The sequence below is a fragment of the Mesoplodon mirus genome (assembly GCF_964341445.2).
Source record: "Mesoplodon mirus genome assembly, chromosome: 7".
Taxonomy (NCBI): Eukaryota; Metazoa; Chordata; class Mammalia; order Artiodactyla; family Ziphiidae; genus Mesoplodon; species Mesoplodon mirus.
The window spans coordinates 54,055,323-54,073,936 of NC_138983.1; the positions used below are offsets into that span (position 1 = coordinate 54,055,323).

Here is an 18,614-nt window from a genome sequence, read left to right on the forward strand (position 1 = left end):
AAAGGCAGTGGGATGACATATTTAAAGTGCTGAAAGAAAAAAAAAAAAAAAAACTGTCAATCAAGAATTCAATATCTGGCAAAGCTGTCAAAAATAAGGGAGAAATTAAGACATTTCCAGACAAACAAAAGCTGAGGGACTTAATTACCACTAGTTCTTCCCTAAAAGAAATGCTAAAGGGAGTCCTTTGGGTTAAAACAAAAGGCCTCTCAACAGTAACTTGAAGCCATATGAAGAAATAAAGATATCCAGTAACTACATAGGCAAATACAAAAGCTATTATTATTATAATTTTGGTTTGCAACTCTACTTTTTACTTCTTACATAAAAGACAAATGCATTAAAAAATTATAAATGTTATTGAGCAAACAATGTATAAAGATGTAATTTGTGATTACAACATAAAGAAGGGATGAAGCTTTATAGGGGCAGAGTTTTGTATGCTATCAAAGTTAAATCAGTATCAATTCAAACTAGATTGCTATAATTTTAGGATATTCAATGTAATCCCCATGGTAACCACAAAGGAAATAATATCTAAAAAATATACTCAAAGGAATTGAGAAGGGAATCAAAACATTTCACTACAAATAATGAACTAAACACAAAAGAAGGCTGTAATGGAGGATAAAAAAGGTATAAGACATATGGAAAACAAACACCATATGGCAGAAGTAAATCCTTCCTTATTAATAATTACATTAAATGTAAATGGATTAAAGTCTCCATTCAAAAATACTGGCAGATTGAATTAAAAAAAGATCAAATCTGCTATACACAAGAGACTCATTTTAGATCCAAAGACACAAATAGATTGTAAGTGAAAGGATAGAAAAATATACTCCATGCAAATGGTGACCAAAAGAGAGCTGAGGTGACTAAACTAAATATCAGACAAAATAGACTTTAAGTAAAAACTGTTAAGAGACAAAGAAGCACAATGTACACTGATAAAAGGGTTGATTCATCAAAAACACAAAACAATTATAAGGATATATACACCAAACAGAGCTCCAGAATACATGAGGCAAATATTAATAAAACTGAAGGGAGAAATAGTTCCACAATAGAGACTTGTGGAGACTTCAGTACACCACTTTCAATCCTGGATAGAACATCTATGGGAATGAAGATAGAAGTCAATAAAAGAAGTAAAACTGAAAAATTCACAAATATGTAGAAATTAAATAACAGTCGAAGAAATCACAAGAGAAACTAGAAAATATCTGAGATGAATGAAAAAAATAAATAACCCAACATACCAAAGTGTAGGGAAAATAGCAAAAGCAATGTGCAGGGAAATTTATAGCTGTAAATGCCTACATTAAAAAGAAACATCTCAAATCAATAACCTAACTTTACATCTTGAGGGACTAGAAAAAGAAGAAAAGCTAAGACCAAAGCTAACAAAAGAAAGGAAATAATAAAGAATAGAATGGAGATAAATTAGACAGAACAGAAAAACAATAGAATCAATGAAGCCAAAAGTCAGTTATTGGAAGAGAAAACTGGCAACGCGTTAAGTACTGACAAAAAAAAAAAACAACAACCTATAAAGAAGATCCTTATGCAATACAAATAGCTCACAGTAGGTAACTAATAATAAGTACTTAGTAAACATGTTTCTCCCAAAATGCTAGAGGAACCTAGCAGTGGGTGGGGGGGGGGATGAATCCTCCTTGAAGAGATCTGGACAGTCCTAGTGAAGGAGGTGAAATTCAAGCTGGGCTTTGAGAAACGAGTGAGACTTTCTAATGCAGAGCATAATGTGTGTGCGGTGGGGGAGACAGGCAGTAGGCCAGGGTCGTGTAATGAGTTATGAATCTAGAAATGTAGGTTGAAGCTTTGGCTAAGACCCTTGAATGCCAGATTCATACTACAGTGCCGGGGAACCACTGAAGATGTTAGAGAAAAAGGACATAGGAGATGAGACTAGCATCAAAAAATAAATGTTAAATATATTTTTCTGTTCCAATGGACCAACGTAACTCCAAATATTTTGTAAATGTATTAATTCATTTTACCAGCTCTAATGGCTTAAAACCTTTTAATGACTTCTCATCGTTCTTAGAAAAAAGACCCAAACCTTTATAATAAGCTGCAAGATCCATGTAGTTTGGTCTCCACCTTCTGCTCCCACCATGCTCACTGCCCTTGCTCTCCACGCTGCTGTCACACTGGCCGAAGTTCCTCTTCCACCACAAGGTGTTTTATCTGCTGTCCATCTACCGGACAGCTGTCACCCTCCTCTATGCCTAGTTCAATCCTCTTCCTTCAGATTAAACAATCCTTCCTGAGGGAAACTCCCCAACTTCTCATTTATATGCTATCATGGCACTATTTCTCTGTCGTGGCATTTAGCATTGAATACATTTAGGTGTGATCTCTGATGAACATATCTCCTTTGCTAGGCTGAAGCTCCATGAGGACAGGGGCTTCTCCCCCTGGCTAACAATTGTATCCCCGATGTCAGCCCAAAGAAAGTACCCAGTAACTACTTATTTGAAGGAAGAGAAAGAAAAGTCAGAAAGAACCACTTGGGAGGAATATTACTCATCTATGTCTTTTTTAAAAGTAGGAATTATAATTCATTCCATCTTCTGCTGTTTTAAGCCTCTTAGAGCTTGTCCAAACTCACATGGCTTGTAGGGTTCAAACCAAGGCTTGTTGGGTTTTTTGTTTTCAAAGCAAGCACATGTTTTCAGTTACAGTGTATACATAAGCAAGGAAGAGAGGAAAAGGCAGAGTGAGCCTTCTCACAAGTACAAAACCTACAGTGTTTCTTTTTTCTATATATAGGTCGTCAAACCTCGCTTACTTAAAGGCTTACAAACCTGCAAGCAGAGGCAGAAGACTGTTTTTTCACTATCCTTTCTTGGAAAGGCCTTGCTTGTATGGTGCTTTTTTACTCCACTTCCTCTTGTCAGGAGCTTGTGACACATAATTAAACTCAAACTGAATTGAGCACCTCTGTGTGAGGCACGTAAGGCTGGTGAAAAGATAGTGTTACAGACAAACGCCAAGTTCCTCTGTCCCTCCAAAGGCTTCTGTCCTTCCTCTGTCCTTCTGTGTGAAGGCAAATAAGGCTGGCAAAAAGATCACGTTATAGACCAACACCAAGTTCCTCTGTCCTTCCAAAGGCCAGTCCTGTGTCTGGTGGCACACACTCCTCTAGAGAAAGCAGCAACTTGTGTGACTTGGCATGATACCTATTAGCGCCTAATTTGTGAGTTTTGGTACATCATTTTTCTCCGAGCCCTCAGTTTTCTATTTATAGAGTAGGAGTGGTATAAATACTAGACTTAAAAAAATACAGCACGTAACTCTGTGCCTGGCACTTTTTTGAGATGAATCTGCTTTTTAAAAAATGCCTGACATTTTTACATAAACTATTTCATTTAGTCTTCACAATAACCCTATGGGGTCAGGAATATTCACTTTGTATTATGGGGAATATGACTTCCTCAAGTTCATATGACCAATAAACAGAGGAGCCTGGGACTCAGACCCAGACCACCTGACCACTATTTCCTTTGCACTATCCCAGGTGCTACTGAGGTCTCCTAGCCCAGCAGGCTATTGACAGAACCTCACAAAGAAATGTATTTAAAAGCATTTTCAACTATAAAGCTCTGTACAGTTTTAAGGATGTTAAGCAATTTGTTACATTAGAGAGGAAGAACGAAAACCTGATTAAGATTTTAAGGGTGATGAATTAATTTCCAGAAAACAGCTTACTTTTCTCTTAAGAGTAGTATTATTTCTGTACCCCTCAATTTAAATAATTGAGATCTCAAAGTTCTCAATTTAAATAATAAAATAGAAAATAATTCAATTGAGAAATTGGCAAAGGACATTTCCCCATAGATGAACAGCCAATAAGCACATGAAAAAAAAATGCTCATCATTAGCCATCAGGGAAATGTAAATCAGAACCACAGTGAGGTACCACTTCATACACTAGCATGGCTATAATTAAAAAGGCGAATTATAGCAAGTGTTGGTTAAGATGCAGAGAAATTGGAACTCTCTTACACTGCTGGCAAGGAGGTAAAATGTGTAGTCACTGTGGAAGAGTTTGGCAGTTCCTCACATTGTTAAAAATACTTACCATATGACCCAGCAATTGCACTCCTAGATATTTACCCAAGAGTATTGAAAATTTATGTAAAACTTGTACACAATGTTCGTAATAGCATTATTCATAAGAGCACAAAAGTGGAAACAACCCAAATGCCCATCAACTGATGAATGGATAAAATGTGGTATATCCACACAATGGACTATTACTGAGCCATAAAAAGTAAGGGAGCACTGATACATGCTACAACATGAACCTTGAAAACACTATACTAAGTGAAAGCCAGTCACAAGAGACCACATATTGTATGATTCCATTTATATGAAATGTCCAGAATAGGCAAATCCACAGAGACAGAAATTAGTTTAGTGGATGCCTAGGGCTAGGGTGGTGGTGGTTTCAGGGGTACAGGGTTTCTTTTGGGGTTATGCAAATGCTCTAAAATTGACTGTTGTGATGACTGCCGAACTCTGTGAATATACTAAAAAACCACTGAACTGTAGACTTTAAATGGGTGAATTGTATGACATGTGAATTAATCTCAATAAAGCTGCTATGTTTTTTTTAAGTTCTCTAAGTTCACCATAAACTGCATCTGCAGTACGAAGTATTTATCAATGTTTACTTTAAACCAAATGGATTTTTCTTATCACTGTCTTTAACAGTTAGGGTTTATTAATTTTGTAGCATTTGCATTGTAATCTCTAAATATCTTTCACGTGGATGACTTAAATTTACATTTAACTTATGGACTTAAACATATGAAATACTAATAGATCTAATGCTAAGACTTTCAATAAAAGTATGCCTGGAGATCCATGTATGGCATCACCATCCATCTACTTAATCAAGAAATCTAAGAGCCACTCTTGTTACCTCTTTCCTTTAGCCTTCGTATCCATTTCATCAGCAGGTAACCTTGTTTATCAACTCCATTAGGGTAGGATTTTCTGTTTATTCACTACGGTATATTCCTGGTGCTTAGAATGGCACCTGGCACACAGAAGATGCTTAATTAATATTTGTCGAATAAACTGAAATTCATGCTCTCCTTGAAATTAACAATTTTAAAAGAAAAAAGATTATATCCCACACTTGATAGTTTGTTAAAATATATACTAATTTTTAAAAATGAAGACCATGGAAATTTCATTTGCCATTTCAGTTGCTGAAACATATTAAGGCTAAATTCTCAAAGGGACACAGGTATGCTATGGTGCCAGAGTATGTAGAAGTAGAACATAATGACTTTATTCAAGTTTGCTCTTGTTACCTGATGCATGAATATTTAAAAGATATTTTATTTTATAAAAACTTACATCTGTAAGTAATGGACTGACCATAACAGAGGGCTTAACCTGGAATACATGGATAGGCTTAGGGGCCCATGAACCCCTAAAAATGTATGCAAAACCTAACATGTATATTGGCATGTGTATCTTTTTGGTGAGAGAGTTCATAGTATAATTAGATTTTCAAAGAAGTCTATGACCCAAGAGGTTAAAAAAAATTACTTAACTAGAAACAGTCACAAAGTCTTTTCAACGTGAATTTGTACAACAAAATAATAACCAACAGCTCCATCTATGGGTATAAGTCATTATCGCGTAGTAGAAATAATGACAACTACCAGAGATCAGTGCATCTTGTGAATGCTTGTGTTTAAATCTTCAGTGTCACTCCAGTGGGAATTTATTAACTACAGGATCACAGTTTTTTTTTTTCCAGATATAGATGTAAAAATTAGGAGACCATTGATGAATTCTACTTACAGTACTTCAGCACCAAAAAATTGGGCAGTTATGCTGATATATGTATGTACAGTTCAACATTTGTCAGTCTTAAAATGCTTATTTATAGTGAAATCTATATAAAACCGTTAAAAATTTTTCTATTTACATTTTTTAAAAATGAAAAGTATAGTTTCCTTTGCCACAACTTGTCAAAACTGACTCTTACCCTCCCACCCTCTTACCCCTCACTCTACTTGTGACAGACAGTGATCACAAGACCCAAACATATTGCTTTAACAAATCGTGTCCTAAAAAGGTAGAATGTTTAAAACCATTACATTTAGAACTGTAAATGAACTTTTTATACATTTCAAAGGGGGTTAAACAAAAGTATGTAAAAGTTATTTTCAAAGTCTCAGTCCAACATGAATGTGCAATTTCAATGTTAAGATAGCATCATATGAATAATTTGTTTTCCTGAACATAACTGAACATTTCCTTTGGATCAGAAAATGTTTTTTTCCCTCTGTTTCACAATGAAACATTTTCTCATTAAGTTTTCTTAAAGGAGAAGGGGGAGGTTTGGAGATGGAAAAGGTAGGCAATCCCGGCTTACAGGAAATTTGTCAGAAGGAATATGGCCTGCTTTGAAATGTTTACATTTAAATAAATAGAAGGCAAGTGTGCTGCCTAGAGCACAAAGGAACAACAACACAATAAATTAGCATACAATTGGTGAGAATGTACAAGCCACCCAAAAAGTATTTCCCACGGGTTAGGGACCTGATATTTACCATCTAACAAGGATTCTTTAATGCCAGTATTAAAGAACTAGTTATTTTATAAAATATGAACTGAGCAGATGTAAAATGTTAACCAATTCAGCACTTGCAGGGATTTGCAAAAACATACAAGATTTAAAAAAAAAACTGTTCCTGACACACTGTTTCAAAATACAAACTATTCACATTCTCCTTTTTTGATGGTGCTTTGCTCAGTAGAAACCAGCTGAGGAACATTCACAGGAAGTCTCTTTCCACTGCAAGACAAACTTTTCCATTAGCCATGGTCCAACAGAGAAAGATATCATGTCTCACGTCACTGTAGATGTGCATCTTTTTCTTTTTTCAAAAAAAAGTACATTCCCCTGTGAGTTTTATCTTGTTTTAAAATGCTACTCCTGCAGCAATTCTTGTTCAAACACTGCTGTTTCAGGGTCCACAGCCTAAGCATGGGCAAAGTGCTCTCTTTAGACATCAAAATACAAGGGCTTCCCTGGACACTTGGTAACCAAGTAGGTTTTAAAGTGCACTCCTGTGTCCAAAACACTAGGACCGTTCAGCAGAACTCTGAGAGGGGCTGGGTTCGGGTCCCTCTTCTGTGCTACTGTCTATGTCCTGCTCCATTGCCGTCTCATCGTCATCCAACTGCTGACTGGTGAAGTTGTTTAGCTCAAGGAGCCCGCTGGGCTCTACTACCACATTGGAGCTGGAGTGGCAAGGAATAGCATACTGGGGAATGGCCTGAAAGAGAAGACACAGGAGAGCTTTACGGTTTAAAAAAAAAAAAAAAAAAAAAAAAAAAGGTGACAGAAGGATTTCCTCAACAACAATAAGGAAGGAAAAAAGGAAACTGACATTAATTGGACAACTACTAGATGCCAGGCACTGTGCTAGACGCTTAATATTATTCCCATTTTACAAATGAGGAAACTAAGATAGTAAGCGACTTAATCAAGGTCACACAGTTGGTCAGCGTTAATGCCAGGATGCCAGGATTCAAATCCAAGTCCTCTACAACTCAAAGTGATCTTTCCACTCCTTGATGGTGCCTCTTCTAACAAAGGAGGCTGAAGTCTGGGCCTAATTCAAGAGACAGACTTTAAAGGACATTTTTATTTGGTCATTAAGCATATTTTAAATGTAAATGTAATCAGATTTTGCTTATTATTATCTGTAAGATGAATGATTAATCTGCTGATACCACGATATATTTTAAGCCCTTTGGTAGTTCAAAGGGGAAGTTATTTGTTTGGGTCACATAATAACAATCTTTATTGAAAATAAGACTAGGGAGGACAAAACTGTCTTTTGAACAATAAAAATACCAATAGATAAACACATATTAGGCCATATTGCCTTGTCAGATTCTTTTTTCTCAACTTTATTATATACCTTCTTAAAAGGTATATCAGTTCATATCATACCCCTACTTAAAACTCTACAACTGTTTCCTATTGTACTTGCTATGAAATCAAAAGCCTTACCATGGATGGCTCCAGCCTTATGCCAAACTCACTTGTACCATAGGGTGTTTGCACTAGCTCTTCCCTTCTTCCTGGAATACTCCTCCTCCAAATCTTTACACGGCTGGTTCCATCTTGTCATCTGCATCTTAGCTCAAATGCTTAAGAGTAAAAGGCTTTGAAAAGCCTTCCTTCTATGAAAGGAAACCAGAGTACTGGCTCGATCCCACCCCCCACTCCTATTATGTTCTGTTACATTTTCTTCATTGTATTTATCATCTCTTTGTTTTCTTCTCACCCTTAGAATGTAAGATCCAAGACAGTATGGACCAGAGCACAGAACTCGACTATCTTTTTCAATGTTAGATGCCCATAACTTTAAACAGGGCCTGGCACACACTAGATGCTCAATAAATACTTTCCAAATGAATAATGTATCTTTAACATAAAAAACCCCAGAGCAAAGCTGAATATCAGCACTTTGAAAATATACCTAACCAAAACAACCTTCTTCTGAGGGAAGATGCAAATTTAATTTTAATACTATCAAGAAAATAGTGTAAGATGCCTAGGCATTGATTCTAGAGTGCTGAAGTTCTTTTTGTTTGTCTTCCCTCACCCTCCTGCCCCTATTCCATATAGCTAATCATTGTGAAAAAGTCTCAGGTAGGGTCAGAATCTTAGTTCAGCTCTGGCTCTGACTTGCTGTGGACCTCTGAAAAAGTCACTTCACTTCCTTGAGCTTTAGTTTAATCTTGTGTAAAATAAGATAATTAGAGAAGATATGCTCTAAAGATCATTGCAGTTCTAAAATTCTATCAATTCCACATATATAGACTCCTTCAGAACAGAAGATACATTCATTTTGTTTACTCCTCTATCCTCACACCTAGCACAGTGCCTGGAAAGACAGAGGTTAAATAATACATGTGGAATGAATGAATGAATGAATAAATGAAATACAGATTATCTGTCTACAAAGCATTTAATATTAAACATGCTGAAGTATTACAGAATAGTTTTTAAGGAATCAAAGAACTTCTGCAGACTTCCTTCACTCATGTCAATAGGTACTTTACTAAATCAGTAAAAATCAATACTTTGGGTCAAAGCTAAGCATAACTAGTGAGACCTGAAAATGTTCTAACAGTATATTAGTGATGATTACAATAACAGAAGCTATCCTTATTGAGTATTACTCTATATCAGACACTTAACCAGCTGCTTTATATACATTTTCTCAATCCTCAAAACAACCCTGTGAGTTAAGTGTTATTGTTTCCATTACATCACAGGGACAGAGGTTAACTCTGTTGCTCCAAGCCACAATGTGGTTAAGGAGTACAGGTGAGATTCAAATCTAGGCATTTCTGACTCCAAAAGCTTGGTTCCTAATCACTATGCTGCTCTTCCCTCTGGCACAGCAACCCAGCATATGGTATATGCTAAAAGTTAGTTGATATTCTTGTAGAGAACCCACTCATTAGCAATCATCCTTGATACTTGAAGCAAATTACATTTTCACCCCTTTTCACAAAGTACAGAAAATAATTTCTAAATAAGTTATTCAAAATTATTTTCAATTTAGTGAGTATACCAACTTAAACTCCCAGGAGCCACAGTAAATTTTAGTAAAAATAGTAATAGCTACCATTTATTGGGCAATCACTACAAGCCAGGTACTGTGCTAGGTGCTTCATCTCAATTTTGTGTAATCCTTATGTCAATCGTGTAAAGTAGGCATTCCTTACTCCCAGTTTACTGATGAGGAAACGAAGGCACAGTGAGGTTAAGTAGTCTTGCCCAAAGTCACACAGTGAATGGCAAAGCCAGGAAACTTCCTTTTCCACCAAACCTTACCTCTTCAGGTGGAAAGAAAACGTAACAAATCCTTCGGTCAAGGATTATTTAGTTCACTAATATTTGTTCTGACAGGAAGGAACAAATTATTTGAATAATTTAATGGCCAGATCTATTTGCACTTAAGCATTTCCCCCATATTAAGTTAAATCATATTTGGATTAATATTGGTCAATTTGCATTCTCTCATGGCTTGGCATCGCAGGAAAGGCAAAATTTACTATAGGAACACCTAAGTCACACAATAGTGAGTCTACGGTAAATACTAGACTATCCACGTTTCAATAAATCCAAATTCTCAATTAACTAAAATGTGCTGCTCTGACACCTTCCAAGCAAAAATGATAAATGTCAAGAGAACAACCTGATACCTTGCAAGGAGAGAGGGAAATGAAACACAATTTCTAAAAGCTACTCTGGAGCCAGTGTAACTTTTCAGTCTGGATCTGTTATACAAGATGATAGATGAGTTTTAAAATGAAGGGAATGTGAGGTATAGTTAGATCTACTGTCAATGAATAATCCATCATGTTCACTAGCCTGTACTTACCAGGGCAGGACAGTAACCATAATAAGATTTTTCAATAACACAGTGATTGAAATAAAAAGCAAAGCTTTATGGTTAATCCCAAGTTAGACATAAAATTAAATTACTAAGAAACATTCTCTTACAACATGTTTCTCCAGACATTTCAGTTAATTAAGGTTTTATTGTCCTGAAAACCATAAATTTGGATCAAGAACTGTGTTTCTGCAAGGAAAGGGTCCCTGAAACTAACTTGAAATAGGAGTACCATCCAGTTATATCCCAGAAGTACAAACTACTTATATTCTTTGGGCAAAGACTGGGGAGCCCAAAGTTTGACCTGGGAAGTTGCTGATCTTGTAGGCTGACTTGCTGAGGCAACACTGGCAAGTGTGGCTTGCATCTATGAATCAAGCAGACACATGGGCTCAGGGCCCTTGACTGCCTCTAAGGTGTGCTGTTGTGACAATATCTATCAATTTTCTAGGACTTTGTTTCAGAAAATAAGTATAAATTTGTAAATTTGTAACAGGTAGTAAACCAAGTTTGTCATATGCCATCTCAAAGATAAATCTCTTTCCCGTTTTGGCTTGACTTTTCCTGTGACATCCCAAAACACACCAAACCCACAACCCCCAATATGCTCAAGATTTCTGGTGTTCCTTCCGATTCTTACCTGGATGATAATTTCTGCTGGGCTCTCTTCAGCTTTCTTTTGGACTACATTCTGAATACGCATGAACTGGCCTGTCGTAGGCACTCCTGGTGCATCGATTTTCCTTGTCGTTAGGGGAGGGCCAACAGCAGATGGACTTGAACAGGACTCTCTACATTTCTGTTGCTGGGGAGTGGAATTCGCCATCCCTGCCACCACCACATGGGTGGAGGGTAATGATCCTGCTTCACCAGTGAGCATACTAGTGGCAAGAGCCTTCTTTGGGGGATCCACTACCATATGCTCTACATTTGTATCAATCTGAGCTTCCATCAAAGACATTTTCAAAATGTCTGACACTGCTGTCTTCTCAGAGGCCTGAATGGGAGTTATGCTTGTAACTGGTGATGTCAACTTAGGCACAGAACTGCCACCAGTTATCTTTGTAACTGTGGGAGGCTGGCGCCCCTCAAAAGTTATCTTTGTAACAGAGGATCCTTGGGTTATAACTGGCTGCTCCACCTGAAAACAAATTGGGGTTGTGTGTGTTACAGCTACATATCTTTGAGAAAACCTATCAAACACCCCAGACAATATGGCAAAAGAAACATTCGTGCGGTATACTAGGAAGATATTTTGAAGCTCAGTGTTTTAAAAAGAGGGCTGATGGGAAAGTATCTGATTACTTGTCAGAAACCTAGTAAAAGAGGAGGGGTCAAAAGAACCTTTGTTCAGCCAGCCAAGGTTCATAACGGTAAAGGAAAAAAAAGTCACAGCAGCCTTGTTTTCCTTTGGGATTTACATCCCCACACAGTATACCTTCAACCGATCTCAAATTATTTCATATAATCTTCAGCTTTTTAAAATAAAAAGTAGGGTTTTTTTCCAATCTTCTGCTTCAAAATACATTTATACAAACATATTCTATATATATGTATTTATAATACACACATACATCACTTCAAAGCCACTGATTTTCCGTAATATAATTTTTTTTCAATATTCACAGATAATTCCTCCAAAATCTAGAAGATAAATCTAGAAGATAAATTTATTAACCAAATGGTGATGATGTAAAACTACAAAGGAAGACGGTCAATGAAGCTCCTTAAAAGACTATATTTTACTTAGCATTATTGCCACAGAAATAGAGTTTACAGGCATGGAAATAAATATTTTATACCTAAAAAATAAAAATAATTTAGGGATATCGCTTCTAGGCACTGTTGATCAATGCTGAAGTTATTTCATTAAAAACTGCCTGGAAAATCAAGTTCTGAGCGCTATGCTTTTTTTTCTTCCTATATTAACGCGTGCATTTCTTCCCTAATGTCAACCTTCTGATGGGGTAAAGTAATACCAGTGTAATGAGGCTTTTGAGCTTCCTCTTGCCAGGAGAATGCATTGCTAATCACGATAGGGCCGTGATGTTCTCACTTTTTCCGTGAACAGAGAAGTTTAACTTTGCATGCTATCAATATTCCGTTACCTGGCTTGCCGGCTGTTTCTCTGACGAGGCTGGGAGCGGCATTTGGCTCTGGGGGGTTTGGGGCTGCACGTAGATTTTTGGTTGGTTCGGAGCCTGCTGCAGTTTGGGGAGCTGCTGCGTGGTTTTCACTGCAAGCACCTGTACTACAGTTTGTGGGGGCTGCGCCATTAAGGTAGGAAGCTGCCTGTCTTTGGCCATCATGGGATGCTGTGTGTGCTGTACATCTGGCTTGGGCTGGGCTTGTTCTTGCTGGAGAGGGGTGAGCTTTTGATGCCTGATGGAAAGCTGGGGCATTTGCGGGAGTTTGTGCTGGAGCTGGTCTGCCTGCAGGTGGATGGTCTGCTTCTGTTTAGTCTGGAAGCACTGCAGAGTTTTCACTTGCAGCTGAGTCTGTTCCAGCTGTGGCTGGCTAAGTTTCTGCTGTTTAGCTGACTGTGACTGAGTCAGGGCAGATCGATAAAACAGACCTGTCTGAGGGTCTAAAGTGTCCATCTCTTCAACCTCGCCCTCCTCAGTTCCAAGTTCCTCGCTGTGTTTGGTAAAAGCAGTGTGACTGCTTAATGCCTAAGTAAAAAAGGCACAAAGTAAGAATGAAATAAGAAAGACACCTATATTGCTACATTTTCCTCAAATTGGAAAAGACTTGATTACAAGAATCATTCAAAAAAATTTCACAAGGGAGAACCTAAAAAGACCAAAAAACCTCAAGGTTTCTAAACCTAAAGGGGGCCTTAGATTGACTCTTATAATTTCAACTCTTAGTACTTCAACATTAAGTACTGCAAAAACTGGCCAACTCACTGCAATAAGCAACGTCCTAGAGGGCCCAGAACTTATAGGTAAGAGAAATAAGGATGCCCTGCAAGCACAGCACGACACAGAAAAAGAAAAGGCTCCCTGGTTCAGGACACAGCTCTCCGGCCTGGTCATCAGAGCTCTTCACCTGTCCAAAGGAAGAACGCAGCAACCCAGGAGTGAGGCATCCAGAGAAAAGCCAAGGTTCAGAGAAGCCCACTTTGGCCGTGCGCCCATCCATCCAGCACGGTCCAGAAGGTGGGCGTTATCTGAAGGCCGTGCCCATCCCAGTCCCCACAGAGGGCCTCTCGGCTCCGAGTGGAGACGGTTCGTCAGGCTTCACACCAAGGTCTGCGTGAACTGCCCTCTGCCCCAGCCCTCCTCGCTCTTTGCTTGGGTTCCAGGCCCACCAGGCAATGGCTCCCCAGAGACCTGGCTCCCAGGAGGGAAGGAGACTGGGGAGGGGACAAGAGTGCTCCTGTCAGTAGAAAGGGAGATGGCCTGGTGTCAGTTATAATAGTGTTGGGAGGAGGCAGCGATCTTGAGTGACATGGTTAGGGCCAGCTGTCCGACCTCCCTGGGTGTCTTGAGAAAGGTCAATGTCAGGACAGCCAGATAAGGGCCAGACTCCAGGCTGAGAGCGGACACCCAGCAAAACCTCTGGCCATCTGGCTTCCCTCAGTGACAGAAGATCCACCCCAACCCCATCCTTCCCACTGCCTTGTCAAAGGCTACACATCTACTCTAAACTTTAAAACTTTGAGATTCAACTGAAACCCTCCCCTATCTCATAATGACCTTACGCATATAGGTTTTTAATTCAACAATTTCTTCACTGCCTTTCCAGTAGTTTGCCTGTAATTAGGGTCAACCTTTACCAGCTGAGTAATGATAATTTATGTGGCTACTAATAATAAGTCATGCTTAAATCTGATATTTATGACATAACTTTATAATAGAGGCAGGATGCTTTGGGTTTAAATCCTGGCTCTGCCACCCAGAATAGGTTATTTAATTTCTATGAGCATGAGTTTCCTCATTTGTAAGAGAGATAATTCACCCACCTTGCAGGATCATAGCAAGAATTAAACAAGTTAAAGTATTTAAAGCTCAAAGCACAGTATCTGGCACAAAATCAATGTCATCAATATATTTTTTCCTTTTCCCCATTATACCCTTGGTACCAGATTTTCTGTTTCATATTAATTCATTCTCCTTCCTGTGAGTCTCTTCCTCAATTGATCACATACAGTAAAAGAAGTAAAATATTCAATAAATATGTTAAAAAAAGAACGAAGTCAAATATTTATTTACCTACTTATTCTTAATGTTTCCATAAGGATTCATTATAAAAGCAAAGAGTAAAACAAATGAAAAACCCAGCAACAGCAACAAACAGCTAAACAAGCCAACTTCTGTTTCATCTGAAAATCTTACCTCAGTGATAAATCCTTCCATAACAATAAAATACATAGAAACAGTGACCAATTCTGATGTCATAGATTTATCTAGATAGCCTCACCCTTCTGAAATGTTAAGAGTTCACAGAAGATCCAAGAATACTATTTCTTAATTACTTTCTGGTGTTAAGACTCAGTTCCTTTCCCTTACTCACTCCTCACAGATGAAAGAACTATATAAACACTCCTCAACTCAGTTATTTCCCCTCTTATAAAAGGAGATGAAACTAAACCTTATTTCAGGAAGGAGGCAGTTACAGAAGGTAGGAGGAAAAAGAAGAGATACAACCTGCTGCATGATGTGGGTGATTGCTCCAGGGGAAGATGCTGGGATGGACTTCACCACCACCGAAGTCTGTGTTGCGGTCTGTGACTGAGCCACGTGCTGGAGGAGGGTCCGCTGAGGCTGGGAGGGCTGTTGGGGCTGGGAGCGATGGCTGACTGAAAATAGAGGAGGTGATGATATTTCTCCAGAAATCACCACAGCATCTGTAACCAGTAGTCATTTGAAACAAACGTCTGTGAGATTGCATCACAGAGAGAAAGTGTGGTACTAGGAGGCAGAAGACCAGAGTCTGCCCACTTATGAGCTGTGTGACTCTGAAAAAGTCACTTATCTTCTCTGAGACTCTGTGTCCTCATCTGTAAAGCGGGAATAACAGAGCTATTAGAAGGATGAGATGAGAAATGTATGTGGAAGCACTGTGAAAACTATTATCACAAAGGAGGAACAAATCCCTTAAAGTTATATCCTCTTGTGAGTTGTACTCTTTCTCCAGTGACCTTTACCCCATTAAGGTAACAAAACTGTAACAATCAGTTTCTGCAATCAAATCCCAGACTAATATCTTTAAGGACAGTGAGACAGTACAAGTTCTTTAATCTCTTGGTCCCGGTTCCAGACACAATACAAAAACCAGAAGCATTCACTCCTTTATATACAAAGTGACACTGTCTCATATCCTAAAGATGTAAGAGGTCAAGGTGATACTGCAGAAAGAGAACTGGACCAAGAGTCACAACTGGATTCTGTCCCGCTCTGCCACCAACCAGCTATGTGAATTTGAAGAGGTCACTTAAACTCTATGTTATTAACCTCTAAAATTTAGAGGTTTTATTTTGTTTGTTTTATTTTTGTTTTTTTATTGGGATAAAAACTTATTTCTTAGAAGAGGACCAAATGAAGTATTGAATTGAAAATGGTCCTTGAATTGTTAAGTACTAAAATATAAAGTTAACAAAATAACAGAAAAGTCAGTGTTCTTTCTTGCATCTATTCAAATTTAGCTCATCTGACACAAATGAGTGAGAGTATAGTTTAGGAAACAACCCCACCTCTTAGTCTCTTGCTACAAGGTCCCATGGAGTAAACTATACATTTATATTTACATTTATATACAGATGCAAAACTATACATCTACATTGATGCCAAACTACCATTTTTCATCAGCCTCAATTTCAACTTTTTTTTTCTTTTTTAAATGTATTTATTTATTTTTGGCTGCGTTGGGTCTTGGTTGCTATGTGCAGGCTTTCTCTAGTTGTGGCGAGCGGGGGCTACTCTGTTGAAGTGCGTGGGCTTCTCATTGTAGTGGCTTCTCTTGTTACGGAGCACGGGCTCTAGGCGCGCAGGCTTCAGTAGTTGTGGCATGTGGGCTCAGTAGTTCTGGCACACGGGCTTAGTTGCTCCACGACGTGGGATCTTCCTGGTCCAGGGCTCAAACCCGTGTCCCTTGCATTGGCAGGCGGATTCTCAACCACTGTGCCACCAGGGAAGTCTTCTCAATTTCAACTTTTTAAACAGTATAAACAATCATCACTTCTTATTCTACAGACCTTTAAAAATGCTTATGGTCACTAGGAAGCCAACTTTCTGAATCAGGAACAGATTAAAACGAATCTGTAAAATTAGCTAAGGATTTTGAGAATATCAAAACTCTCTCAATAACCCGTGGTTCTAATTCTCATACATCCTGATCTACAGTTTCAAGTAGTGGTGGTTCCATACTTAGAAAAGTCATAGTGGGGTGCCCAAGGGTAAGATGAACACTACAGAAATCAGTGTAAAAGTGCCATTTATGCGTTATAGTACAGAACTTTAAAACTAGCCAGTGAAGTAAAAACAAGCTTTATTTTTATAACACGTTCTATCTCAATTCACAAATGCAGTTCTTCTACTGTTGTTATACACTGGCCGACGTGTGGTATGAGGTTACAGGTAGCGCCAGCAGTGCTCTTTTATAAAGGTGCTACAGCATCTTACTGTATTCCACAATATGCTTTATACGTACACTTTAAATTATATGTGTTAATAAAATCTTTCCTGCGTGCTCAACCAAACTGAAAAAAAGGTTTATATTAAAATAAGTACTGAATCGTTTATAACTGAAAAGGAGAAAAAACAAATCATACTAATAATATTAAAACTGAGCAAGCAAATGAATGAAGTTTTTTACCGATGTAAGCATCATCAGAAATGAATGACATTTGAAAAATAAATAGTACATAAATATAATTTCTGATGAAATTATCAGATTATACGGCAGATTTCTGTTGCCCACACTAATTTTCATAATTATTACATTAAATTTAGTAAGAAATGAAATGGATTTAATAGATGACCAACTAAAACCATTTAAAAATAATCCTCATTCAAGATACTATAAATCGCTTCGTAGTAATTCCCCAGAGTGCAGAAAAGTTAGAGAAAAATAATATCCACTGCAGGATGATACAAGAGGCCAGGGCCAGGAAGCTGGCTTTGAAGTCAAAGAAAAAACTCAATGAGGCTGAGGATATGATGGGAGGAGATTATGGAAGGGAGGTCACAGAGTGCATATTTGGAAAACAGCTGAAGTGACCTTAACTGGGCCATGTAAACACCATAAAACAGTCACTTATTTCTTTAAACAACTCATTTTTCCAATGTCAAACTGCTCATTTCTGAGAAAGAATCCTAGTATTCTGCAAAAGGAAAGTCTCTCTCCCTTTCACTGAGTAGAGCTTACCTTTCCTCTACCAGATCAGAGTAGAGCGCATCCATTTAAGTGGTTCCCCCTCAAACAATCATATTTTACCTTAGGTTATACTACAAATGGATGCACACCACTTACCTAGAAGGGGAAAAGCAACCTCTGTCCCCTCATCAGTGCGTTCTGAAAAGGATAAGTAAGGGAAGAAATCATAGGTCTTTTCATCTATTTACTGTTTGATAATCTAGTCTATCCCCAGAGGTTATTATTTATTTCCCCAACATACTACGCTCTGCTTTTTGCTAAATAGCTCTAAAGAAAGATACTAGATGGCTTTCCATAATCTTTAATTGGATTTTTCCCTTTAGGCAATTTTAACCCATTAGTCTTAACAATATCTCCTAAAATGATGCCAAAGAATTCCTTTTCCACTTTGTTATTTACATCTTTCAAATATCAAATATTTGTAACTTTATGTTCTTTTTTAATCACTGCTAAAGAAAACGTAAGACAGGTATTCTTTACATGCTGCCCCATAAATTATCTCTCCTAACCCCTAATTATTCACATTACTACTCTCTGAACTATTTCAAATCTCAAGGTAATGAAGTGTCGAAAACAGAAGGCAGTATTCCAGGTGTGGTCTCACCAGAATATGAAAGAATCTATTATCCTTCCTGCGCCACTTCTCTACATATGCCATCCAAAAACCTCATTAGTGTTTTGCTGCCAGGCCACATTTTAAACAAATACCTAATGTGCTTTCCACCAGAACTCCTAAGTATTTACAGGGATTTA

The 18,614-nt window shown here is 37.9% G+C and overlaps 1 protein-coding gene across 9 annotated transcripts in view; it reads right to left on the reverse strand.

Annotated features, from left to right (window-relative positions):
• Positions 1–5,737: 5,737 nt before the first annotated feature.
• Positions 5,738–18,614, reverse strand: part of EMSY (EMSY transcriptional repressor, BRCA2 interacting) — an 83,996-nt gene continuing 71,119 nt past the window's right edge. For 6 of the 9 annotated variants that reach the window (XM_082626462.1, XM_082626460.1, XM_082626459.1 and 3 more), the window contains 5 exons: positions 17,958–17,999; positions 15,134–15,285; positions 12,590–13,153; positions 11,122–11,622; positions 5,738–7,337 (listed from right to left, as the gene is read on the reverse strand). In XM_082626462.1, coding sequence (XP_082482588.1) covers positions 7,143–7,337; positions 11,122–11,622; positions 12,590–13,153; positions 15,134–15,285; positions 17,958–17,999 — 1,454 coding nt within the window. In that variant the 3' untranslated portion in view covers positions 5,738–7,142. The remainder of the gene's footprint in view (positions 7,338–11,121; positions 11,623–12,589; positions 13,154–15,133; positions 15,286–17,957; positions 18,000–18,614) is intronic. The other 3 variants (XM_082626463.1, XM_082626461.1, XM_082626465.1) reach the window with 2 other exon arrangements.